Raw genomic sequence first — 25,258 nt, 5'->3', positions numbered from 1 at the left:
TCAACAGAAAAACTGCTGTGAGTCATCACAAATTCTTTCATTATCTCTCTCTATATTTTAAACAAAGTTCTTTTTGAAGGAGTACATTAACCTGAAAAGACCTCCACCAATGCTAGATTCAGGTGCTTAGAAGGCCACCTGAAGAAAAATTTTTAAAAAGGAATAGAAAATTTAACATATATCAGGGATATACCACACAATTGCCAGTGTCAAGTATCTTCAGAACACTTTAAAAAGCAACAAAATAAAAAGTAATGTTACGGAAATCAGGAACATAACATGAGGAATGAAAGAAACAAACTGTTTTAATGTTACAAGAATGGATGGTTATGGCCTGGGAAAAAATTTCCGATATAAATTAGAATGTACTTCATCTGAAATAATTTACACGGAAGGAAAGATGTTATATAACTAAAAAAGGGACTCGATGACCAAAACACTATTATCCAAAATGCATATGAACAGAGTGTGAGTCAAAGATTTTTATGAGGGACATACGGCGGTACAGCTTCTTTGGTGTTCTGGTGTATTCTGCATTCCTACCACTAGACGGCAGACTGTACAGAGAAAGAATAGGACCCTGGCAAGAACAGAAATGGGTTCAGGTTCATCTACAAACAAACTCCTTAATTTTGAGATTGTTTAGGTTTCCATTCTAGTACTCCAAAGTGATGCGTTCCAAACTTAAAACACCCCAGTCCCATCCCAGATTCCAAATAAGGATCTCAGGGAAGAGGAAAACCAAATTTTGGTAGACACTATCTCAAAGACATATTACGTCTACGTTAATTTTTAATTTACCAGAAAAATGCACAATAAAAAGTTACTTAATGGAGGTTGGCCAGTTAGCTCAGTTGGTTAGAGCATGATATTATAACACCAAGGTCAAGGGTTTGGGTCCCCTTATCAGCCAGCTGCCAAAAAAAAAAAGAAAAGAAAAAGAAAAAAAGTTACTTAATGAATAAAAAGTCATCACTTAATACAAGAATTTAAAAATATTTATTTAAACAGAATAGGAAAAAAAAAATGAAAGCATTACAGTGCTCCAACATCAAACAATAACACGTCTATAGTATAAACACAAGGTGGTGTTCTCTTCTTCTAAAATCTGAAGTTTTAGGATTACAATCCCACCTATGGGAAAGAGAACATATTAAGTATCAAGTAATTTAAGAGCAAATGCCAAAATTACAAACTCTTTTGTATTACATTCTAAGAACTCACTAATAGTTCATTAGACCAGTTAAAGAGATATAAGCAGGATTCTCAAAAACAATCTAGTACTGGACCAAAAATACACAAAATCTGACTTCTTAAGCAAAATAAATGGTCAACTAACAATACATCGTTAGTACTGTACTTACCTCCACCAGTGCTATAAACCAGAACAGTCCGGTGAGGGAGGGGGCAGAAAAAAATTGAAAGAATTTTCCATTCATTCCAACAAGACCAGGAAAAAGGAAAGCTTGAGAGGCTCTGAAGTGCTGATCAGAGTACTACAAAGGAAAAAAAATGTCTGGAGAGGTTAAAGAAATTGGGACTAAGTCTGAAGAACAGTATGTTATTAGTTGGGAATGACCAAGTGTCCTGGTTTTCCTGGAACAATCCTGGTTCACACCTGTTGTCCCAGAGTCCCATTCAGATAGCATACCCTTTCACTCTTAAAAGGGACAATTATATATGTAACCCTAATTATAAGTGACCTAATAAAAGTTTACATGCAGCTAAGGAATTAATACAGTACCACCATCTACTCCTGGTGTATTTGCATTTTTCTTTGTATGAAGTGCTATATTCTGGTTCTTCCCCAGCCTTCCTAAAGCACAAACTTTAGCATTTTTTAACATTAATCTCTGGTCTTGTTTTTTTTCAACCTAGGAAAGTCATCTAATCTCCTAACTTCAAAAAAGAAAAAAAAAAAAAAAAACAGAAAAAAAACCTCTAAGTTTTTCTCCTCAGAAAACCAACCAAAGGTCTTCTGGGGAGTTTGAGATATTGGTATTTTTCACTTCTATGTCCAAAAATATCTGACACTTAAAAAACAAGAACAGTGTCTCAACTGTAACCTGACTGTACCGTTTTTGTTTTAATCAATGATTCATTCTTTACTTTCTTAATATAAATTCTCAGGAATCTTCTGTCTCATATTTTCCACAATGGGTGACAGAGTGCCTTGTACATGTGTTCATATGATGTCTGTGGATTTATAAGTGAAACAAAAGCCCATCTCTCCACTCCTAAAATCCAGGGGAGAGAAGAGAGAATAACAGGCAAAAAGTCTTCAGAGTAAAGGCCGGCCCGTGGCTCACTTGGTAAACTGTGGTGCTCATAACACCAAGGCCAAGGGGGTTTGGATCTCTATATAGGGATGGCCGGTTCACTCACTTCGCAGAGCATGGTGCTGACAACACCAAGTCAAGGGTTAAGATCCCCTTACTGGTCATCTTTTAAAAAAAAAATTAGAAAGTCTTCAGTGTAGCTAGATTAATGTTATTCTGTAACAGCCAAACCTGTGTCTAAAAAAGTAGGAATCTAAAAGAATTTTCATGTCTTCTCTTAAATTCTACCTATCAGAGGGAATAATAATGGATTGCCGTTGGCCTCTCTCTGCCGGAGTCACCCTCACCCAGAAAACACAAGTTCCATTCCATGTCCCCAATGCAATTAGAACAATTATAATTTTCATATTCCACCTTCCGGAAACTTTGCAAGCCTCACTAAGACTAATCAGAAATCCCATTCATTCTACAATTATTCATTGCATACATAATATGCCGAATAGTGTCTTAGGAATTAGGAATACACAATAGTGGACAAAGCTCTTGCTGTCATGGAACTTACATACTACTGGAGGGAGACAATCAGTAAACAAATATGTCAGATGGTGGTAAGTGCTAAGGATTTCTTAGCACTTAGAAGGGATGTGGATATCTGTTTGAAGGATGTTGCTATGGTAATTGGAGAAGGAGAATTGTAACAACAGTGATAGTAAGTCACCATTGGCCTTGGGACACATGGAACTGACCACTATCATCAACCACCACCTTCCAGATAGTGGGGAAGCTGGAAGCACCCTATTCATTCTATACATCTCACACGTCCGCTTCACCCTTGAAACTAAAGTCACAATGAACAGGATCTTCTTTGATTGCTGGTTTTGCAAAACCTCTAGTTTTAAGTAGACTGTAAGTCAGAGACTGGAAATCTTATTATTCATTCACATATTTCACAACTAAAACCATCTGTTCATCTTAAGTGAATCAAAATTATAGCAGCCATTTATTACACTTGATTAAATGCTATAACTGTGGCAAGTAGGCATCAAGAGATACCTTGAAAGAAGGAAGGAAAGACAGATCACAGTGGTGTGTTGGACTTCTAGAGGGAGAAAGCATACCTAGGGATACAAAGAGGAGTGGGGGAAGGGAGATAGGGAGGGTAGTTGGGTATAATTCTGTGGGGGACATGGGATATAATTGCCATTTGTGTAACGGGCATGCTGCCAGTATGGATTTGGCCATCACATCTTGGGCACGAATGGTGACAGTCAGCTTTGTATGTCATGAATATTCATAACCAATTTTTAAAAAGATATTTAATCACTAACAAAATTCTTTTTTCAGCTTAAAAAAAAAAGAGAGAGAGATCCCTTGAAGCCACTGAGTAAGAAGTAAAAGCCACTTGAAAAATCTGTTTTTAAACTGCTGGAAGTAAAGACAGATAACAGCTAGAAACAGTATGCACCAAATAATAACCTATCTACATGGCTTTAAGTTTTGAAATAATGCTCTATAAATGGAAAATATGAGCAGTGTTATTGCATTATTAATAAATCACTGTAAAATAAAGCCAAAGTATTTTTCCTAATAAGTTTAAACTTAAGCCTTTAAGTTTCCACAAGAAGGAATAATGACTGGAATTATGCCACAAGAAGGAATAATCACTACGAGAAAAAATATCTCTATCCTCACATAGTTCATAAAACTGTTCTTATGAGATTCCATCTAACATATATTTGCCTATTTTACCACATTTTAAAAAATGATAATTTCATTCACTGAAAAATGTCTTTTTCAAAAGGCATTATAAAATATCTTTTGAGATAAAAATCTTCCTTAAAAAGTGCCAAAATTAAAGTCAACATGGTATTTTAACTTAAAAATTCTATGTAATTTTACCTCAATAATGTTAAAGGAAAAACTCCATCCATGTGAATCTAAAAATCCAAGGTTTGGCCACCAAAGATATTTGTTAATCTGAAAAAAACTTTTCCAGACTATACACAAATATGGAAAATCTGTATGTTTTATTTCAATTCCAACATTGAAAATTAAGTGTTATTTTATTCACTCTAAGTGTAAAAACTACCAACATAAGTATATTACAACAAAAAACTTGGTATTTTGGAAAATATTTTAAAAACAGTAGATTTCTTCTTCTATTAAAAGACATGATCACAACTTATTTTGCATATTGTCATGTTAACTATGGACTTACTTTCCCTAAATATAGGCCTTAAGTATCTCTCAGTACATGGCATTTTGATAAACAGACCTCTGCTGCTAAAGAATTTAGAAATAATAAATTTAACTCATAACATATATCATACATAATACTTTCAGTGGGTTTTTACTCAGTCCTCTGCTTCTATGTACCAACAACAGTAACAACTGCAGTAATGCTAATAATAAAAGATCTTAAGAATAAAAGCAGTAGATTCTTTCATAGAAGTATCGCTCTTTATTTGGATAGATAATATTATATATGTATTTATTTTCAAAAACCACATTCTACGGATGGATAACTGAAGAATCCTTAAATTTCTGAAAGAACATATCTTTTTCTTGGCTTGTTATATGTAAAATAAATCTTAAGCGGTATAGACAAATAGCAAGGAAAATTTAACCACCTTTCTCCCATCATTCTATAATACCAATCTTTCACCAACTTCCCTTTTTGCTATGGTGCCAAAGGATCCCCAAATAAATCTTCTACCCAACTAAAATGCTACTACTCTGAATACTAATACCTTTCAAGTTAATCCCTCTCTAAACTTCACAAACACTGAAGAACAGTAACTAGCTTTCTTTCACTGCAGTATTGGATACCTTCCAGAATGACTGGGATTGGCAGGTGGGGACAAGGAGTGTCTATTTCTAGCAATTTCTATGAGATATTCCTTTAAAGTTCATTTCTCGCTATTAGAAATCTTCAGGCTCACACTTATTTGAGAGTCTGTCCTAAGTGCTATTCATTTCCAATCTCTGCTTCAAATAGTAATGATAAGGATGTTAATTGCACCATCACTGAAGTACTCTAGGCTCTCCTTCTGCTTCCATTCAGTCTCATCCATTTCCATGTGCTATGACTGTACTATACCAGCACTAAGTGACATATCAGAATGAGCAAAGAATCTAGATCAAATTCCAGATTCACTATTCATCAATACGACTTTAGGCATGTTAATTAGCCACTCAGTTTCAACTCCCACATTTTAAAAATAGGAATATTAATACTTAATTTTCACAGCACTCTCGTTTGAGTATGATATATTTAGGGTACTTTCTAAGCTTTAAAGCACCATTACAAATACATTTTTATTTTCACTTAGCATCATATTTTATAGATGAGTTTTCCCTCATCTTAGTAAACCATTCCTCCACCAGTCTTCCAATAAAGTATTATGAAAACACCTCAAACTCAATGACTTCTCCAAAACTTTCTCTAAAGCCCAAATTCTTCATCAACTCAGAAATGTTAACCACAGTTGCACTCAATTTCAAGAGTGGCAAAATCTTTATACATATACATTTCTTTATACATTACATAATTCCTTCATATCCTTAGTCTTCTGATTATTACAACAGCCTTGTGACAAGGCAAGGAATGCTCTGTTATCTCCATCGGAAAGATTTAAATACTTACCTAACTAAAGTAATACAAACTAGTGGCCGTGCTGGAACTAGAGTCTTCAAACAGTAATCTTTCACTAGAGGGATGGATGGAGATACATACATGTACATTCATTCATAGTCTCTCTCTCTCTCTCTCTCTCTCTCTCTCTCTCTCTCTCTGTTCCAAGTGGTCAGAGTCTTGTTATCACCTTCTCTCATTATTCTAAAATTCACACATTCTCTTTGTTTAGTTCTCATAAATCTAATTACTAGTACAGACAGTAACCACCTCCTGTCTGGTTTAGTATATCCTTCTCATTGGCATTATCACCTTCATCCTGGCTACAGTGAACTAAAGTTGACAGAATATAAGGAAGGCAGCATACTATTCAACCCAAGTTCACACAAACAGGTTTTAAAAGTTTTGGACATTCCTTGTCTCCAAATGACTCAGAAACTGCAAGTCCTAATTTATAAGCAAGTTTAAAGAAACCAAGAACGTCACAGAATAAACTAAGTCCACTCACCAGATTTTTAGGTGAATAGGCCTTAAGTGATTTCACATCAGAGAAACATATAGAGCAGTTTTCCAGTAATCTTTTGTCCTAGACATCTAATCATTCCCAATTCTAAGTAATAGCAGAAGAGGTAAACTACGTTAAAAGGCATCTCGAAAGTTGTAACACATTCTTGGTTAGTCACTAAGTTAGGAAAACATAACTCTGATGAAGAAGTCAAAGAAAAAGCAATTCTATGAAAGTTTCCAATCTCCTGATAGGAAGAAATGGTTCTCTCCCTGAACAGGACCTTTAGGCAATCAAAGAGTAATCTCAGCCTCATGAGCTACTCTATAAATACTTTTCTAATTTAGCTGCCAGATGTAACTCTATAACTAATTAAGTTAGTCCTATGGTTGTTCATTATGCAGTGTTCCTGTGATGGGCTCCAGAAACCACCTGAAGATAATGCCTGGGTCTACTCTAGGTCACCAAGTCCAAACAATATTTTGCAAAAATATAAAGAACAAAAATAAATGAGGGTTTATACTCTATAAAGTCTAAAACTTTACATTAAATTAATACCCAACACAAATTCCAAACCTGATAATACACAATTACATAGTTCTGTGAAGAAAAGTTACAAAAACTAATATTGAGAAGAAAAAAAAACAAGGAAGTACCACCTGCTAAACCTTAATTTCTGTCATTAAACAGCTTCTTTTACTTCTAAAAGGAAATGTACAAATGGAAATAAGGATAATGTAGTTATGTCCTCCAATTCTGAAAATAGAAGACAAAGTGATCATGTAACAAACCAACCAAAACTTTTCTACAGTTCCGTACCAAAAAATAAAATGTAACTATCCTATAACTTATTTCTTCCTGGATACGCAGTTTTAAAAAACAAGTTCATTTCAGAGCAACCCACTCCATTTTGTATTTATCAACAAATCTTTACACTGGCCTTATAAATCAAAACTAGACAAATTCCCCAAGACAGCTCACCTGAAATAAAGCTAGTAACTGCAATTTGTGAAATCTGTTTTCTTTTCTACTCACCTAAGAGAAATGCTACCTTTCCAAACTTCTGCCCATCTCTTTTCAAAGATGCAATCTGAAGACACACAAACTTAGAAGCTAAAAAGGTACCAACAACTATGAAAACCAGTTTCCTAGGTATAACTGTATACTGAATACAAAAGATTATTCTAAACTATACCAGTAAGTTGCTTATTTAAAGGCACAAATGGTTAAAAAAAAAAAAAAAGGCGAAAAAGACAGCTCACACTTTATTTGACAATTCAACTGTCAATTCAAAACTAGTTCTACATATTCTGCAAGCAAAAGCAAACTTTTTAAAAATCTCTTCTCTTAATGGTTGTCAAAGGTACACAAAAGGTTGCATGCCAGCAACGTATAAGCAATTACAGCAAGAAAAACTGATGCAACCTATTACGGAGTTCTAGTATTAACTAAATAGATATATGCAATTCCCCATCCCACAGTACACAGACACAGTATACATAAAATTCAAGACACATAAAGCCCTTCCAACAAGCAAACTAAATCAAGGATCCTTGAAACTATAATAATGCTTACATTCTTATGGTTCTATGAAATTAAAATAAGGGATAAAAATAAGATTTGAGGCAATCATCTATAAATTCATCACTTAACCAAATAATATTAAGACGATGTTACTATGGTATAGAATATGGTGATGGATTAGTGATGCTCCTTAAATACTCTCAACTAATGCTCCCATTATGACCAACAGCCAACAAACAAATGACAATTAGCCAGTGTAGACCACTTGGTCTGTGGCAATAGTTAAAAGGACTGCCAGTAACACCCTTTTACAGGTAACAAATTCATAATTCTGGCATGAACACTCTGAACTGATGAAGTGAGCCAACTGTTAAAGACCATGATCATACATGAGTATTTTCAATATAATTCTATTCAAAAACAACCTTAGATTCAAAAACAAAACAAAAAATTATTGACTAGTTACTAGCCCAATATAATAAATCTCTCATCTTCATCAAAAACTTATTAAATATTTACTAAGATACTGTCTTTGTCCGTTTCCATTGCTTATAACAAAATACTTGGAACTGTGTAATTTATAAAGAAAATGAAATTTATTGCTTACAGCTTCTGAGGCTGGCAAGTCCAAAGTCCATCTGGTGGTGGCAACAGTGACCCAGGGGTCTCACACTGCAAAACAGTGGAAGCAGAGAGAGCAGAGAGACAGACTCCCCTCTTCTTCTAAAGCCCTCAGAACCACACCCCTGACCACCATTCTTAATCTATTCACTACTGCACGGTCCTACAATCCAATCACCTCTTCAAGGCTCCACCTTTCAATCACCATAATAGGATTTCCCACCTTCTTAACAGTGACAGTGGGGGCTAAGTTTCTAATACATAAAACTTGGGGGACACAATTCAAACTTCAATGAGTTTTGGGGGGACATAAGTCAACCCATTACAGATACTTTTATACTCCAGGCATTATATTCCGAGTATTGGGAATACCAAGAGGAATAATAAAACAGAGTCTCTGTTTTCAGGAGAGATAAACATGCACAGGATACTATGAGAGTAAAAAAAGAGAAAAGAAAACACCTCTGCAGAGGGATGGGGGAAAGCAATTTGATTAAAATTGCTACCAATGGCTTCTCAGGCATGGCTCATTTGGCCACCTGAGTGGAGGAAAGGGTCCTTTCCTCCGTCACAAAGTAAGGGCATCCAATCCAAACATACATGCCTAAATGGGGGAAACTTGAAAGGAAGATGACTATCCTTTAGTCAACCTGGATGACAGAAGTGAAAAAATTTTAAAAGCAAACATATGACAAATGGTTGAAAAGGCTGGTAGGAAATCTTTTCATATTTTACATTATTCACATATTTTTAATAGTGGTAAAAGAAAATCCACATTTTTGTTGGCCATTTCAACCTAAAACAAAAATCACATAAAACAGTGCCACACATCTCCACCAACACTAATAAGATATGCAAGCTGAAATTGTTTTTCAAGTAATGATTATATACTAGTAGGTGGGACAAAACACTCTGATGAAGCAAAAGCTCATAGAGAAATGATTCCTAATCTTAGTTTTACAAAGCACCACGCCAAGAACAGAAAAGCTGAAGGGACACAAATGGAGCATCACAGAACAGCAAAAGGAGGAGGTAAACCAGAAAATAAGCAATTTAAGTGAGAAACTTTCCTAAGGTCATATGGAGCTAGAGCCAACACCCATATTCCACAGTTCAGGGCTTGTTCCTCTTGAAGCATATCAATTTACCCTAAGAAATATAGAAAGTTGCTATTTCCAAATGTAATCTTACATATTTGGAGAAATTATATTTCTCAAAAAAAAGCTCTCTCCTAACTATATCCCATTCCTTAAAAGTTCTCTGTGAACTAAGAGGCTCCCCCTAGATTGCCTAGCAAGCAGTCAAGGTTCTTCACTGCCATGTAAATGTTAGATTTATTCTCTATTTTCTCTTACTGGTTGTCTCAGTTTAAGTACCGAATAGGTTTTTATAAGTATTAATTACGTTAATGAATATCAATTGCTCAAGACATAGAAAAGATTCCTTAAAACTTAGCTATTCTCCCCATTTTGTATGTTATATCCTAACAACTGATTTTATCAGATTTTGTGTAACACTAAAGACTAAAAAGTTAGATCAAAGTAAGGTACACATTATTTGTGTTTAGAAGACTTTTTCAAGAATTCCTGTGCAATCTAGAGATTCAGAAATCCCCCAAACTTCAGTAAATTGCCACTACTGATTCAGTCTATAATAGTCAAGTTAACATAAAAAGTTTAAAGCTGCAAAATCTCATCCTCAGCAAAACTCCTTACCTTCCCTATTTTCACACTGGCAGCAGAAAATATATAGTGTACTTTTGAAAAACTGGCTCTCACTTTGGTCCAACTTTAGCTACAGTGGTAAAAAGGTACATGGCATAAGCTATATCTACAGGCCATATGATTAAAATTCATACTCCCTCCATAATCTAGAGTCAGTATCTCCACCTGTATTTCTCATTACCCCAAACTGTCCGTCCCTCTCATAGCCCCCCAAAGCACCCCATTTACAGACAGGTACCTTTGTTCCTCAAGCACAATTCCAGCTTTCCTGCCTATAAATATGTTTGCTCATGCTCTTTCCTCCTCCACCTGAAATGCCTACAACTCTTAACTGCTTATCATTTAAGGTCCAATTCTCCCCCTCACTAAGAGCATTATCTCTCTCCTCTGATTTTTAATGTCATTTGATCTGTACTTATCTCACAATGCCTGGTAAAACAGCTACTTGTATATGTCATCTTCCCTACTAGACTGATGACATGATCAGCAATTTCACTTTTAGATTTCTCAGTTACCTCAACACAGTAACCTGAATATATAGTAAATACTATTAATTAAATTTGGCCTAAGCTGCCTCTGTATATCCAAGTGGAACCTAACTTGAGTTTATTCTTGTAGCCTAAGCAATTCTTGGCCAATTGTAGCAGCCAAGCTTTCAGGCAATCACAGGCTGCAAACTGTTCAGCCATGCCAAAGTTAGGAAAATGGGAGCTGTAATAAATCAGGCTATTTCTGTAATCATTTCCTTCTTCTGTCTATAAACACTGCTTGCCCAAGTTGCTGGATGAAACTCTGAACTTTTACTGGGTTAGGGTGCTGCCCAATTCATGAATCCCTTCTTTGCTCAACTAAACTCTGCTATATTTAATTTGTCTAAAATTTTTCTTTTAACAACACTCAATATGTAATTGCTAATGAGTATGTTAATTTCCATAAGACTAATAAAGTATTGTTTGGTAGAGATTCAGCTTTAAAAAATGTGAGAATGACTGATAATTAACATATCATATGCAAATAAATACATGTCAATACTTAAATAAATCAAACAGACCTCAAAAATCTTGTTGACTTTAAATTGGTTTATCAAACCTTTTTCAGTCATACTAAGTTCAGTTATAAATATGGAACTCAAAAAAAACTAAATTTCCACGGAAGCCCACAAAAGCCATGAGATCACTGTATATCTGATTTTAGTTATTTAGAGACACAAACCACTATGTATAACAATATTCGGAGGTCCAACTTCAGGTCTTAAAAGCTAAAGCACATTTAGCACCCTGTACCAGCAATGGGATCATGCATTCCTTCCTTTCTATTCCTATTCCTCTCGACAACCCTACCTCAAAACTACTTGGGAAAAGGAAAAAGTTATTTCCCCAGTTTCATGGCAATGGCATCTAAAGCTAAGAAAGCAGCTAATAAACAGGAGAAAATGGACTCTAAAATGAAGATTTGGGGAGGGGGGTTGAAAACACCAGAGTCTATCAAGTTAACTACTGCTCCTATAAGACTTTTAAGGGCTCCCTCTCCAGCCTCATCTCCCCTTAAATCCCATTAACACTTACTTTGCATTCCTACATACAGAACTACAAACATACCCATAAAGCTCTTTCTTGCCTCCAGGGCACTTGCAAATGCTAATTCAGAAGGAACCTCTTTGTCCAAGTGCAAATCACTATTCATCTTTAAATGTCCTGTTACCATTTCTGTGAAGCATTCACGAAATTCCTTCAAAGTTAATTACTTCCTCTCCTACTTTGATACTTGATGTAAAAAGTATCAGGCATTTATCAGTATTAGGCATTTATCTCAACATATTACACTTGTATGTTTATACATTTTACATATTAAACTTCATGCTCCTTTAACATAAGGATCAAGTGTCACTCATCTTTATATTCTTTTCTCGACCTTGATCATTTTCCCTTAGTACCCTTTATTGCTTCTGACCAGGGTTTGCATCGTGCCTACTCAATATTAAACAGAACTCAATCTCAGAATTTTTGCCCTACATCCTTAATCACATAGCAAGCAAAAGATTTTTAACAAAGTTTTCCAAGGAATTCTTCTAAAATAACACCATGAAATAAAAAAAGATTCCCATTTTTCCACTCAGGTCTTTTCCAAGAAAAATAACATCTCACAAAATGATAAACTCATCGGTCTTTGTAGGTCTCCTGTCAAGCTCTTTTTACCTGCCCATAATCCTGCCAACTGGACCAACTGTCGAGCTAGGGCTGGGTCTGGAGCTCACAGACCCCTCAAGCCCGTTGTCAGACTGGGTCACAAACCCTTCACACGCCAGGCTGGGTCCCCAGACCCCTCACATGCTAGGCTGGGTCCCCAGACCCCTCATATCCTAGGCTGGGTCACCAGACCTCTCACACGCAGGTCTATGAGCTAGGTAACCAGCAAAAAGATCCTTGGAGCCATAGGTTGGAAAGCATGGCTGTGCAGGGTGGACACCAGAGGCAGTCAACACCAGCCAAGTCAGCAGCGCGATGCATGTGCACTAACTCCACACCCCCACACACAATTTGTTTACAAAGAACGAGCCGCACCATGCCCAACTGGACCTAAGGCAAGGGGCCCTGATTAAATTATTCTATTTTCCCAACACCTCCTAAAAACAGCAGAGACCAGGAAACAAAAATGCATAGCTGCTGTATAGGTAACAGGAAGAAGTCCCCTTCCCCTCATTCAATATAGCTCATTAAAGGTATATACTTTATTTCTCACTATCTTTATATGATAGATGTAGACTACTGCAAATTACACAAACTCTAAAATCAGAGACTATCAGGAATTCACTTTTAACAATCACACATAACCAAAATAATGAGAAGAAAAGCAGAATAAAAAGCCAAGATTTGACTAAAAACTCATTTGTGAATTCAAATATACCAACAATAGGTAGGCCTTGGGAATAATTTTAGTGTGTCAAACTGCCCTAATATTCCATAACCTAACTCTGGAAGTTCATTTATCAACTTCCATAATGCCTCATATTTTCAACCAAAAGAGAAAAAAAATTGACTTGATCATGGAAACAGAAAATTTAAACCACTACCCAACCATAGCAAAGACTATTACTCCTACAGCAATCTTCCTCTTCTTTTATGTAAAAAATCCTAAAACACTGTTTGATAACACAGTAACACCCCATGGGGGCGGGGGGGGGGGGGGGGGGTCTGACAGATAAGCTCACTTGATTAGAGCGTGGTACAGATAGCACAAAGGTTCCAGGGTTTGATCCCTGTACCAACCAACTGCCAAAAACCCTCTAAAGTCCCCTTAATAGGATGGCTATTTAATAAAAAAATTAAAAAAAAAAAAAATCTGAAAATAACAAGGGCTGGCAAGAATATGGAGAAATTGGAAACTTCATACATTGGTGAAATGGTAAAATGGTACAGCTGCTGTAGACCAGTCTGGTAGTTTCTAAAAAGTTAAAGCTACCATATGACCCAATTTTACTTCTAGCTATATACATAAGAGAACTGAAAACATACATTCACACAAAAACTTATATGTGAATGTTCGAATGTTCGTAACAGTATTATTCTTAATAGCCAAGGGTGAACTATACCGGTCCATCAACTGATGAATGTATAAACAAAATGTGGTATAGCCATACAAGTGAATATTATTCAGCTTTAAAAAAGGAATAAAGTACTGTTAGGTGCTACAAGGATGAACATTGAAAAAATTATGCTAAGTGAAAAAAGCCAGACAGAAAAGGCCATATATTGTATGATTCCATTCACATGAAATGTCCACAATAGGAAAAACCATAGACAAAAAGTAGATTAATGGCTGTAGGGGTTGGGGACAGATTGTTAGCAGTCATACTGCTAACAGATACGGATTTCTTTTTTGGGTGATGGAAAATGTACTAGAAATTTACACATCAGCACCTGGAGATGGATATGTCCAAAGCCAAATTCAACTAGCCTGTGTTTGCCTCCCTGAACGTTTGGAGCTGAGCCTCCAGCCACACAACTTCCTTTCCCACCCTTTCCTGGGACTTGGGGGCCTCAGGGCTAAGGCAGGCATGGAACCGGCTCAGGCACGCAGGTCCCAGGGTATCATGGGAGAAGGGATGGGGTCTTGGGGGTCTTGTCTTCCTCAGCTGGCCTACTATTACACATTAAAGCTATTTACCGAGCCCCCCAAAATATTTTTTTAATATAAAAATAAAAGTTAATTTTGTTATATTTTTTAATATAAAAATAAAAGTTAATTTTGTTATGTAAATTATCTCAATTTAAATATTGCAAAAAATATATATAAACACACATATATCACACCTTGCTTCACAATCCCTTTTCATCTAATTAGCTTTTTTTGGATTAGTTAACTACTAATATTTCAAATTAATCAATACAATGCATGAATCAAATTTCTGCAGAGTTGAAATACATTAAAAAGGCTTACCAACCCTGTCCAATGAATACCACCTGCTATTTACCTTTTGGTATATACTTAAAGTTTCTATATGTTTAATTAACTAATTAAACTAACATAATATTTTAGTGCATATTAGATACATTTAAAATATAGAACATTTGTGTTTCTTAAGCATCCATAAGATCACTATGACCAGCACATAAAAATTTAAACATACACACACACACACACATACCCCATGACCCATGTTCTCAGAGTTTATAGTCATATAAGACCTATAATCAGCAGAAACATGTACACTGAAATACAGCAACTGACTATATCCTGTGAAGTCACCTATGGAATATCCCTGCAATCCTGAGTGAGGGAAAAGTTTGGAAAGTATGCCTAGCTTCCTTGACCACATCATGGAAGAAATGCCCCTTGAATAAAATTTGGACCCCTAGGATGCTTTCAAGTAATAAGTTTATGGCTATCAAAACCAGCACCATTCCAGAAATCACTGCTGGAATTCCAAGTGTTCAGAGAAAACTTTCAGAAATTTCCATTGGCCTCTCAAATCAACTGATGGTCTAGATTTAGAGATCCTACTTTTACCACCATCACTACTATTACCACCCCAACCCTTGCCTCATACCTCATAAGGCTTCCTTCTAAAACAGTCATAGTTTTTTTCCCCACATTTTTTACATTATCTATTAAGTACACTTTATCTCATCTTACATCAAAAATGAGTCTGCCCTACAGTTATACTCTAGGAGACATTCTTCACACAGACTCCAATGTGACTGGCACCTCCTGGAGTTGTGCAAGGAAGCAGCTTTAATAAGCATTTCAGATCTATTTCTGGTCCCGTTTAATTCTTAAAATTACATCTTTACTTTCAAGAATATGTCCTCAAAAAATGTGCATTTTAATATAGTGTTCAAATTGAGCAGCTACAATCAAAAATTTTGCTATAACAATGTTTTGGAAAATACCACCTAGTTTCTAAATAAAACAAAGTTCTTAATGCCTCAAGAGTTCCATAAAACACATAGCAATTTGTTATTTTTATCAATGCTACTGACTGACTTTATAAATAAATTCTTAACCAGGTAATTTCGATAGCTGCCATAAAAAATATTTTTTAAACATCCATTGGAATAGATCTCTATGTTGTGTCCATAAATTGTTCATGGAATAGTGTGAGTTATAAAGAGAGACTGTATAACTATTCAGTTATTTACTGAGCACCACAGGGTTACTGACTAGATACTGGGAGAAGAGATACAGGAACTTTGAGAAAAGATACAAAACAGTATAGAACAGAACAATTCATATTCTACCGAGAAAACACACATAAACCCAAATTACATATAAAAACATGATAGTAACTACAGTTTAACAAAATTAGAAACTTTATAAATGGTGATAACAATGTTGGACTGACAAGACATGGGGAGTTATTCAGTAATGTTTTTATGAAACAGGTCACTTTAAATTTGAGTATTAATGAAAGCAAGTTAGTTTAAAGAAGGTTTAAAAGAAAGAAGGGATCTGTTTTGACACAGGGACAAGGAAGATATTTTGTACCCAAGGAATGCTATGTGCAAAGGTTAACAGTTTGGTAGTCAAGAACTCATTTTGGCACAATCTGCTTGGCTTTCATGAAAACGGATGACTTTAATGTTTAAAAAAAAAAAGGAGGACAAATAGATCAAGAGTTCCAATTAATGGCAGATTATTTACTAAAGCCTATGGGAAAAAAATTTTAGATATTACTGTCAAAATTTTTTGCCCCCAGTGGATTCCTTTCCAAGTCACATTGTGCATTCCTTCCAATCTACTTAACAACATGACATAATCAAAGAATTATGCCATATCTCTTGCTCAAAGTCTTCCAATGGTTGGGTCACTGTTACCTACAAAATCAAATTCAAAATTAGTCGAAGAGTTCAAAGATCTCTTAAATCTGGTTCCTCTGCAAGTACTCACCCTCTCTTCTCCCCTCTAATATATACTCTTCCCTAGAAGGTGCATTTTTATAATCTCAGAAACCTTTATTTACTCTTAAAAATTAAGGAACCCTAAGAGCTTTTATGTAGATTTTCTCTATTGATATTTACTGAGTTAGAATTTAAAGCTGAGAAATTTTTAAATATTAATTCATTTTAAAATAATAAACCCATTATATAATATTTCATGAAAAACAACTATTTCCCAAAACAAAAATTTAAAAGACTGACATTGTTTTACAGTTTGCAGAGCTCTTTACTATCTAGCTTAGTAAAATACAGTTGAATTCTCATTATGTGCTACTAATTTTGATCTGTTGCAATATCACATATCACATAGCATCTGGAAAACGCTGCTGTACACTGGTGAGAGAATGAAAATGGAAAAGGCAATGTCTTAGTATATGAACACAGTTTTTTGTTTGTTTGTGCTTTTTTTGGCAGCTGGCTGGTGAGGAGATCTGAACCCTTGACACTGTTGATATAATACCGCTCTCTACCCAACTAACCAGACAGCTCTGAATATAGTTTTGACCTCACAAACTTGCTGAAACGGTCTTAGGGACACCCAGGAGTCTTTGGACCACACTTAACAAACCACTGCCAACAAAAGAGCAAAGGCAATATACAATGGTGCAAAGATAATCTTCTTAGTAAATGGTACTGGAACAGCTGGTTAGCCACATGCAAAAAAATAAATCTACACAGATCTTATACCCTTCACAAAAATTAACAAAATGGATCACAGACTTAAATGTAAAATGCAAAACTACAAAGCTCCTAAAAGGTAACATAGGAGAAAATTTAGATGACCTTCTGTTTGGTGATGACATTTTAGATACAACACTGTAGGCATGATCCATGAAAGAAAGAATTGATAAACTGGGATTTGTTAAAATTAAGAAAGCTAACTGGTTAGCTCAGTTGGGTAGAGCTGGTGCTGACACCACCAGTCCAGGGTTTGATCCCCATACTGGCCAGCTGCCAAAAAAATCAAAGCATTAAAAAATAAAAATTCTGCTCTGCAAAAGACACTGTCAAGAAAATGAAAAGACAAGCCACAGACTGGGAGAAAATATTTGCAAAAGATTTATCTGATAAAGGACTGTTGTCTCAAATACACAAAGAACTCTTAAAACTCAACAAGAAAACAAAGAAACTTTTAGAACCAGCAAAAGATCTTAACAGACACCTCACCAAAAAAGATACTCAGAGAGCAAGTAAGCATATGAAAAGATGTTCCACACATCATCAAGGAAATGCAAATTAAAACAATAATGAGATACTACTACACACCTATTAGAAAGGCCAAAATCGAGAAAAGTGACATCAAATGCTGGTGAAGATTTTCACAAAAGGAATTCTCATTCCTTACTGGTGGGAATGTAAAATGGTACAGTCACTTTGGAAGAGTTTGGCAGTTTCTCACAAAACTAAACATACTCTTAGCATACAATCCAGCATTGTGCTCCTTGGTATTTACCCAAATGAACTGAAAACTTACATCCACACAAAAACCACATACATGGATGTTTACAGCATCTTTATTCATAATTGCCCAAACTTGAGAACAACCAAGATGTTTTTCATTCAGTAAGTGGAAAACTGTGGTACATCCTGACAGTGGACTATTCAGAGCTAAAAGGAAATGAGCTATCAAGCCATGAAAACACAAAAAAGAAACTGAAATGCATATCACTAAGTGAAAGAAGCCAACCTGAAAAGGATACATACTATATGATTCCACATATATGACATTCTAGAACAAGCAAAACTATAGACAGTAAAAAGATTAGTCGTTGCCAGCGGTTGGGGACAGGAGAGGAGAAGGTGGAGCACAGAGGATTTTTTAGGGCAGTTAAACTACACTGCGTAATACAACAATGGTGGATATGTGTCATACATTTGTCCAAACCCACAGAATGTAAAACACCCAGAGTGATCCCTAAGGTAAACTACAGACTTTGGGTGCTAATGTTGTGTCAATGTAGGTTCATCAATTGCAACAAATGTACCACTTTATTGGGGGATGATGATAATGGGAGAGGCTATGCATGTGTGGGAGTAGAGAGTACATGGGAAATCTCTACTTTCCACTTAATTTTGCTATCAACCTAAAACTGCTCTAAAAAATAAAGTCTATTAAAAATAAAATAAAATAAAAACACTGCCATGAATAAATGAATATAGTTTATTCACTTTCTGACATAGAAAACCATTATGTTAAAAGTCACGCTGAGAGGACAGCACAAACTCTGACGTTAGACTGCATGCTTGGATTCAAATTCCGGTTCCCCTCTCTTCCTGTTACCTTGGGCAAATTACTAAACTTCACACTGCTTTAGTTTCCACTTCAGTAAAATGGGGACAATAACAGAACCTCTCTCATAAAGCTGTTAAAGGAAATAAATAAGTTAATAAATATGAAGTGTTCAGTGTGGTACCCAGCACAAAATAAGCATAAACAAATATTTGTTCAATATAAAGTCAATCTAGCCATAAGCACAAAAGAACAGGTCTCTTGCTACCTGTATACTAATGTAATTTGAGAAACCCTTAATATTCTGATAATCTGCAAATTATAATGCAAACTTTTAACTCAAAGATTTATTTTTAAAGGAATATCATTAGTCAAATCTGTCCAGAATGATTCTGCACAAAAAGAACTACATACCCAATGAACATACAAAATTCTAAAAGGTCAAATCCAGTATTTCAATTCTCTAGAGAAATATATAAAGCAGTTTAACTGGGAACATACTGAGACAGAACACAAAGTAACAGAAATGCCACTTTAGCCACCAAAAGAACAGGAAGAGCAAATACTAAGCCTTTACTTTGAAAGTCTAACACTATTCTTCCTGGTAGGGCTCTAACCTCTTGCCAAGAAGCCTTTAAGTTTATTTTTTTTACTTCTTTGATTGTTAAGAGAGAAATCTTAAAATTAAGCACTTTGGAACTGAAGAAAACAGAACAGAAAAACCTTTATATACATTATGGTGAACTTTCTCATTAAATATTCTAAATGATGATCAAGGTCAAAATAAACAATTTTATTTAAATTAAAGCTATTCTGATGATTGATTAAAATGGATTAACCATCAGTGTATTTTTAAAACATCAAAGTTGATTTATACAAATGCTTCACAAATCATATGTAAGAAAAAAGCCAAGTCCCTTCATATGAAGTGTTTCACTTCTGACCTGACACTCTAAATTCAGATGCCTTTAAAAATTATCCAGATATATAAAATACATAATAAACATAAAAAGCATAAATGCCCAAAGTCTAATATTAAGTATTCTTTAACAAATAAGTCCACCAGTAAAGTGTAATTACTTTACAAAGATATTTTAGGATTTATTTGCTAATTACAAATAAGGTGGCTACAAAAATAGGCGAATGTCAAGTTCTCTTTAGACCTTCTCTTTTAAAATACATATTATTTAGAAACATAACTAGATATATCTAGGAGGAAAAATGTACACTTGTGGAGTTCTACTATATAACTCAGGTGTTTGACATATGAAGTCAAATCTTACTGTTATTACCACTTTGATCACTCAGTTATTATTTTCTGTATTTCAGAACTGTTAAAGACTAAGTATTAAGGAACAGAACAAGCCAAATAATAAAAATGAAAATATAAATCATATGGTTAATTCTTATGGAAAAGAACAACAGTAAACCCCATGCATTAACAACAAAATAACTTCCTTTTTAAAACAAGATTCTTTTGAAAAGCACCAGTTACTTTATTTCTAAATGAGAGATATCTTGGGACACATCTTCCACTTTATGCCTTCCTTACATGGAACTTCTTGGAAATCAGATCCCAGTTACCTTCTTGACAATACTCAAACTAAGCACCGATAAAGATGTCATTAAGACATTGAAACCCAATACATACATCTGTCTAAAAAGGGAATTAATTCATTTTATATTTTATACACATTTTCAATGTTTATACAAACCACTAACACAAATACAAATTCCACCTTCTACATATTCAAAGCATTCACAGATTCTTACTTTTTAAAAAATTGTTTCCAGTTAAAATTAGGCAGGGTCTAGATTCAGTTCACCACACACAAATACCCATGTTGTATCTACCACAGAGAGATGTTTATAATGGACACTTAACAAGAACTGGATCTTGATTTTGTTTTACAACAAGAAAACCAGACTGTGGTTGAAATAGTGTGTCCCTGGAAAATAACTGGGAAAAATATGGATAAAAAAATGAAGACATTATAGCCACTATCATAAATACTACATTTCAGTGAAAAATGTCAAAATGTAAATGCCCAAGTATAATAAATTAAACAAGTATAGAAAAAAGAAAATTAAGTCTATCCATACCACACTGAATGCACCCCACCTTGTCTGATCTAGAAAGCTAAGCAGGGTTGAGTCTGGTTAGTACTTGGATGAGAGAAAAAAGAAAATTAAGAATTCATATCAAAAAATAGGGTAAGACTAAAGGTTGTGAAATCAGATAAGAATATTTAATTAATAAGTTATAAACTAAAAACAATGTTTTGTCTATGCTTCAATGGATGTTTCAAGCATTCTATGCCCTCTTTAAATGGAGTTAGATCTGCTTAAAAAGGGAATTAATTCAGGTACATTTTGGTATTTTATATACATTTTTGATTGCTATATATAACCACTAATCCAAATACAAATTCCACCTTCTATGCATATAGATTGCCCTCCATCACCAGCTGTGAGAATTAAATGAGATAATGGTTAATAAATGCCTGGAAAATTGAAGTCCTTCCAATTTATAAGGGCTACTATCCTTCCTTTTGACCACTGAAGGCCTGAAATTAAATGGAAATCATGTTTATTCTTACAAATGCTTCAAGCATGACAACTCTTTTCTCACTAGGGCCACTAGTTAACAAAATTAATTATCCACTAATACCTACAGTATAAGCAAAGCAAAAAGATCTTTCTTCAACAAGTACATAATAGAGTATGGATTAAGCCATATTTCATGGATTGTAATAATCACTTCCTAATATGGAAAGATCTTGGTGAGGAAGTACACAGAAACCACCTCTACAATCTAAGGGCCTACAGATAAGACAACAGTCCTAAGCATATTTTTGTTAAGTGCTGCCATTTTTAAAATGAAATTGTTTTCATTAGGTTCAAATAAGTAGGCATTAGTTGTTGCAGGCATTAAAAGGTGCAAGAGAACTAACCTTTCACTATAAAGAAAAATTCCTAAAAGAGGAAATAATACCTGAAATCATAGATCTCAATATTGAAGGCTGAAAGTTCATGAATGTCAACACTAAGAACTGTCTGTAGAAGCCTTTTCAATTTTCTCAAAGCATGTTGAAGTGTGTGGGAGGAAGGTGTTTAGTAAACCACTCACTAGTCAGACTTTACTTAAATTTATTTCATTAGTGAGAACTGGTTACACAGGCATTTTAAACAATACAGGGAAAATAGCATGACTGTATTTTAAAACCTCACTAAAAGAAATAGTGGCAACCTTATTCATACTTTAAAAAAAAAGTCAAACATTACCAGGTATATTCAAGCTCTTAAAAAGTGGGAGCTTGTAAACACAGCAGTGGTAGAGAAAAAGAATTACAAATGTGAGATTATATTCCAAACCTAATCCCAGTTAGCATCTGCAGTAGGGGTTATTACAAGAGAAAAGGCTAACATATATAAAACCACAAGCAAATACCACTCTTCTATTTTCTACCCTCTTTAGAAAAGTGTTAAAAGAACAACTGCTACATTTGAAATAAACAAACCTTTATAAAGACTTTTAAGAGCTACATCTATTTTTGTTATAATTTATCATTTTGAGTGAGGGAAGACAACAGTTCACAAGGTCACACGTAGTTTCTTCACCACCACCCCCACACACACCAAACACAAAAAAACATGAAAACCTAACAAAAGAATTAACACAGTGTTAGGGCAAACTGTAAGATATAATAGGGCAAACCAAGTAGTCATTTGAAAGGAATTAAACAATAGAAATATCTACTCCAAATATCAGATAAATCAGAAAAGTCACTTATGGCCTCATGGTGTATTTAAAAAACTTTTGTTTATAACAGTGTCACCATGTAAGCAGGCAAGGGCTGACAGTTAAGAAGCAGCCTGCATGAGTATCACAGAAAATCAAGCAATAATGATTTTTTAAAAACTCTTCCAAAGCGGATGAACAAATCACGATGAATAATGGGTTTGTCTGTAGCAATAACTTGTTCTAACAGTACTTCACGAGCAAAGTGTCTTGGAAGAATTCACGTTTTATACATGTTTTTAAAAGTGCAAATCTTACAGCCAAAGTCCAAACGAGAAATCAAAAACAGGACTCCTGACAGTGAATTCCCTTTCAGAACATGCTCACTCTTGCTTCAAACGGTAAAGGAAAGTAACTTGCACGTATGATGAAAGTGAGTCAGGATAATACGGCCAGAAATCATAAAAAGAGAACTTACTATTGTGACTATTTCCCTATTTTTTCCTGAAAAGTTTCAGGTCAAAGCTCCACCGACTCAAAGCTTGAGAGAGTGCCTACAAAGCTTGAGCTTTGTACCCTGAGGTAAAGAGGCGCAAAGAAAAAGGAAGACATTACAGGTGGCTTCCAGGTTTGAAAAAAGTTGGGAGGAGTTAGCTCTATTAATTGTATCGAAAGTAGTGAATGGAGTAATACTATGCCGTATAATAAAATTAGTTCCTCAAACGATAATCAGCATCAATTAAAACATCCAAACTCAAGCATCATCAAACACCTCTTTACCAATGTTTTTAAAGAGATGTATGTTATTTGTAAGTAAACTTATTAATTCATTTTGAATTCCAACAGTCTGTGCTTCACGCTCAAGCTTCTAAATTCAAACCGCCAGGGTAAGAGTTCCAGGAACTGATACCAATATCAGCAAAGCCTTTTCACACATCCCCATTTGGGGAAAAAAAAGGGCGGGGGGAGGGGGTGGCCGACATTCACAACTCACCCTAGTTAAAAGTATCGACGATACAATGATTGAACTCCATCCACCAGAGGCAAATAAAAAATCCCAACTTTCCACAAATCTTTCCCTACACCAAACTGAATCCCTTTATTTTCACTCCCGCTAAGAAGGTAATCTGGGATAAAAGTCGGGTACTGGGTATGATATTTAAAATGAGTCGAAGGAACTTAAGCTACAGAGGCAAAGAAAGGTAAACCAAATGGGGTGGGGGATGGGGGGAGCCGGGAAGGGAAGGGAGAAGCCTAGTGGAGCAAAGGAAGTGGGAATCACTTCAAAGGAGGCAGCCCTGAGGGCTGCGGAGTAACTGAGATCTGGGTCCACCGAACCAGGCGTTTACGGAAACCAGAAGAAGGCTAATAAGGAAACAATGGGGCAGTGAGATGTGGAGCAAGCGGGGAGACTAGGCGGCCCGGGACGGGTGGGATGGAAGAGCAGAAGGCTGCAGTAGACGGGAGAGAGAGGTAGGGGGTGAGAAGCTCGATGGGGAGGCAAGTTGGCCGGGTGTGATGAGGTCTGGTGGCGCACCGGGCAGAGAGGTAGGTGAGGGTCCCCTAGGAACCGGGAGAGGAGTGGCTTGTCAGAGATTTTTAGATAGGGAACAGGGGGAATGGAGGCCGTGAAGGCAGGAGTGATGGAAGCAAAAGAACACAGCTCGACAGGGACAGGACTCGCAGTGCCAGATAAGACGCAGGGAGGGAAGAGGCAGCTGAAGGGGGAAAGAGAAGAGATGGGGAGAAACAGGCGGGTCGCGGGGAGGGGGCCGCGGGCGGCTTCACTCACAGTCCAGGTGCTTTTTCTTGGGCCCCATGATCTCGTGGGTCGTGGCCTTGCATACTGTCTTCGATACGGCGGAGCCGGTGACACTGTGCTGGGCGGCGGTGATCCGGTCCGTCAGGCTCTGGCCGGACATCTCTGCGGCTCCTCCACCACCCCTCCCGCTCGGCAGCCGGCGGGGACTGGGACCCCCAAGCGTCGGAGGGTCCCCACCCCCCACCGCACCCCCTACCCCCACCGGCTTCTTCCCCGCCTGCCGGCCTGGGGCGGGGCTCAGGGCCGCGCGCTGCCACCCAGCCCGGAGAGAACCGGCTCGTGTCACCCGCGAGGTCGGACACGATGTCGGGCACTCCCTTGCCCCCGCCTCAAGTTCAGCCCACCCCTTCCCTGGTCAGCTGGAGCCGGGCAGTGTAAAAGGGACAGGCAGCTGCAGGAAAATGGCGGCGCCAGGCTCCTCCTCGGAGCTTTCCGGGCTACCCCCGGTCACGTGGCTCGGGCGCCGCCCCTCCTCCCTTCTCCCGCCCCTTTTCCCTTCCTTTTCCTCTTCGACGCCCGCCCTCCCTCGCTCCGCGAGGGAAGAGCGGGGCGGCGCCCGCGCTTTACGTGGTGGGACCCGCCCGGCGGGCGCAACAGGAGGCCCGCCCCGGGGGAGTGTGCGGCCGGCCGCGTCACGTGACTCTCCCTGCCAACAGGTCGCTTGAGGCCGGGACCGCGAGGGTCACAGAGGGGGGCGGGGGAGGGGCGGCGAGGCCGGCGCGCGGGGGTCGGCGAGGCTG

The 25,258-nt window shown here is 36.7% G+C and overlaps 1 protein-coding gene across 9 annotated transcripts in view; it reads right to left on the bottom strand.

Annotated features, from left to right (window-relative positions):
- PICALM (phosphatidylinositol binding clathrin assembly protein) overlaps positions 1–24,951 on the bottom strand; it is a 102,796-nt gene extending 77,845 nt beyond the window's left edge. For 3 of the 9 annotated variants that reach the window (XM_063092767.1, XM_063092772.1, XM_063092770.1), the window contains exon 1: positions 24,489–24,950. In XM_063092767.1, coding sequence (XP_062948837.1) covers positions 24,489–24,618 — 130 coding nt within the window. In that variant the 5' untranslated portion in view covers positions 24,619–24,950. Of the gene's footprint in view, positions 1–24,488 lie in introns of all 9 variants that reach the window. The other 6 variants (XM_063092768.1, XM_063092771.1, XM_063092773.1 and 3 more) reach the window with 4 other exon arrangements.
- Positions 24,952–25,258: the final 307 nt, after the last annotated feature.

Source organism: Cynocephalus volans, chromosome 4 (assembly GCF_027409185.1).
Source record: "Cynocephalus volans isolate mCynVol1 chromosome 4, mCynVol1.pri, whole genome shotgun sequence".
NCBI lineage: Eukaryota > Metazoa > Chordata > Mammalia > Dermoptera > Cynocephalidae > Cynocephalus > Cynocephalus volans.
Note: the sequence above shows the minus strand (reverse complement) of the source record. Positions and strands in the feature narration are given on the sequence as shown.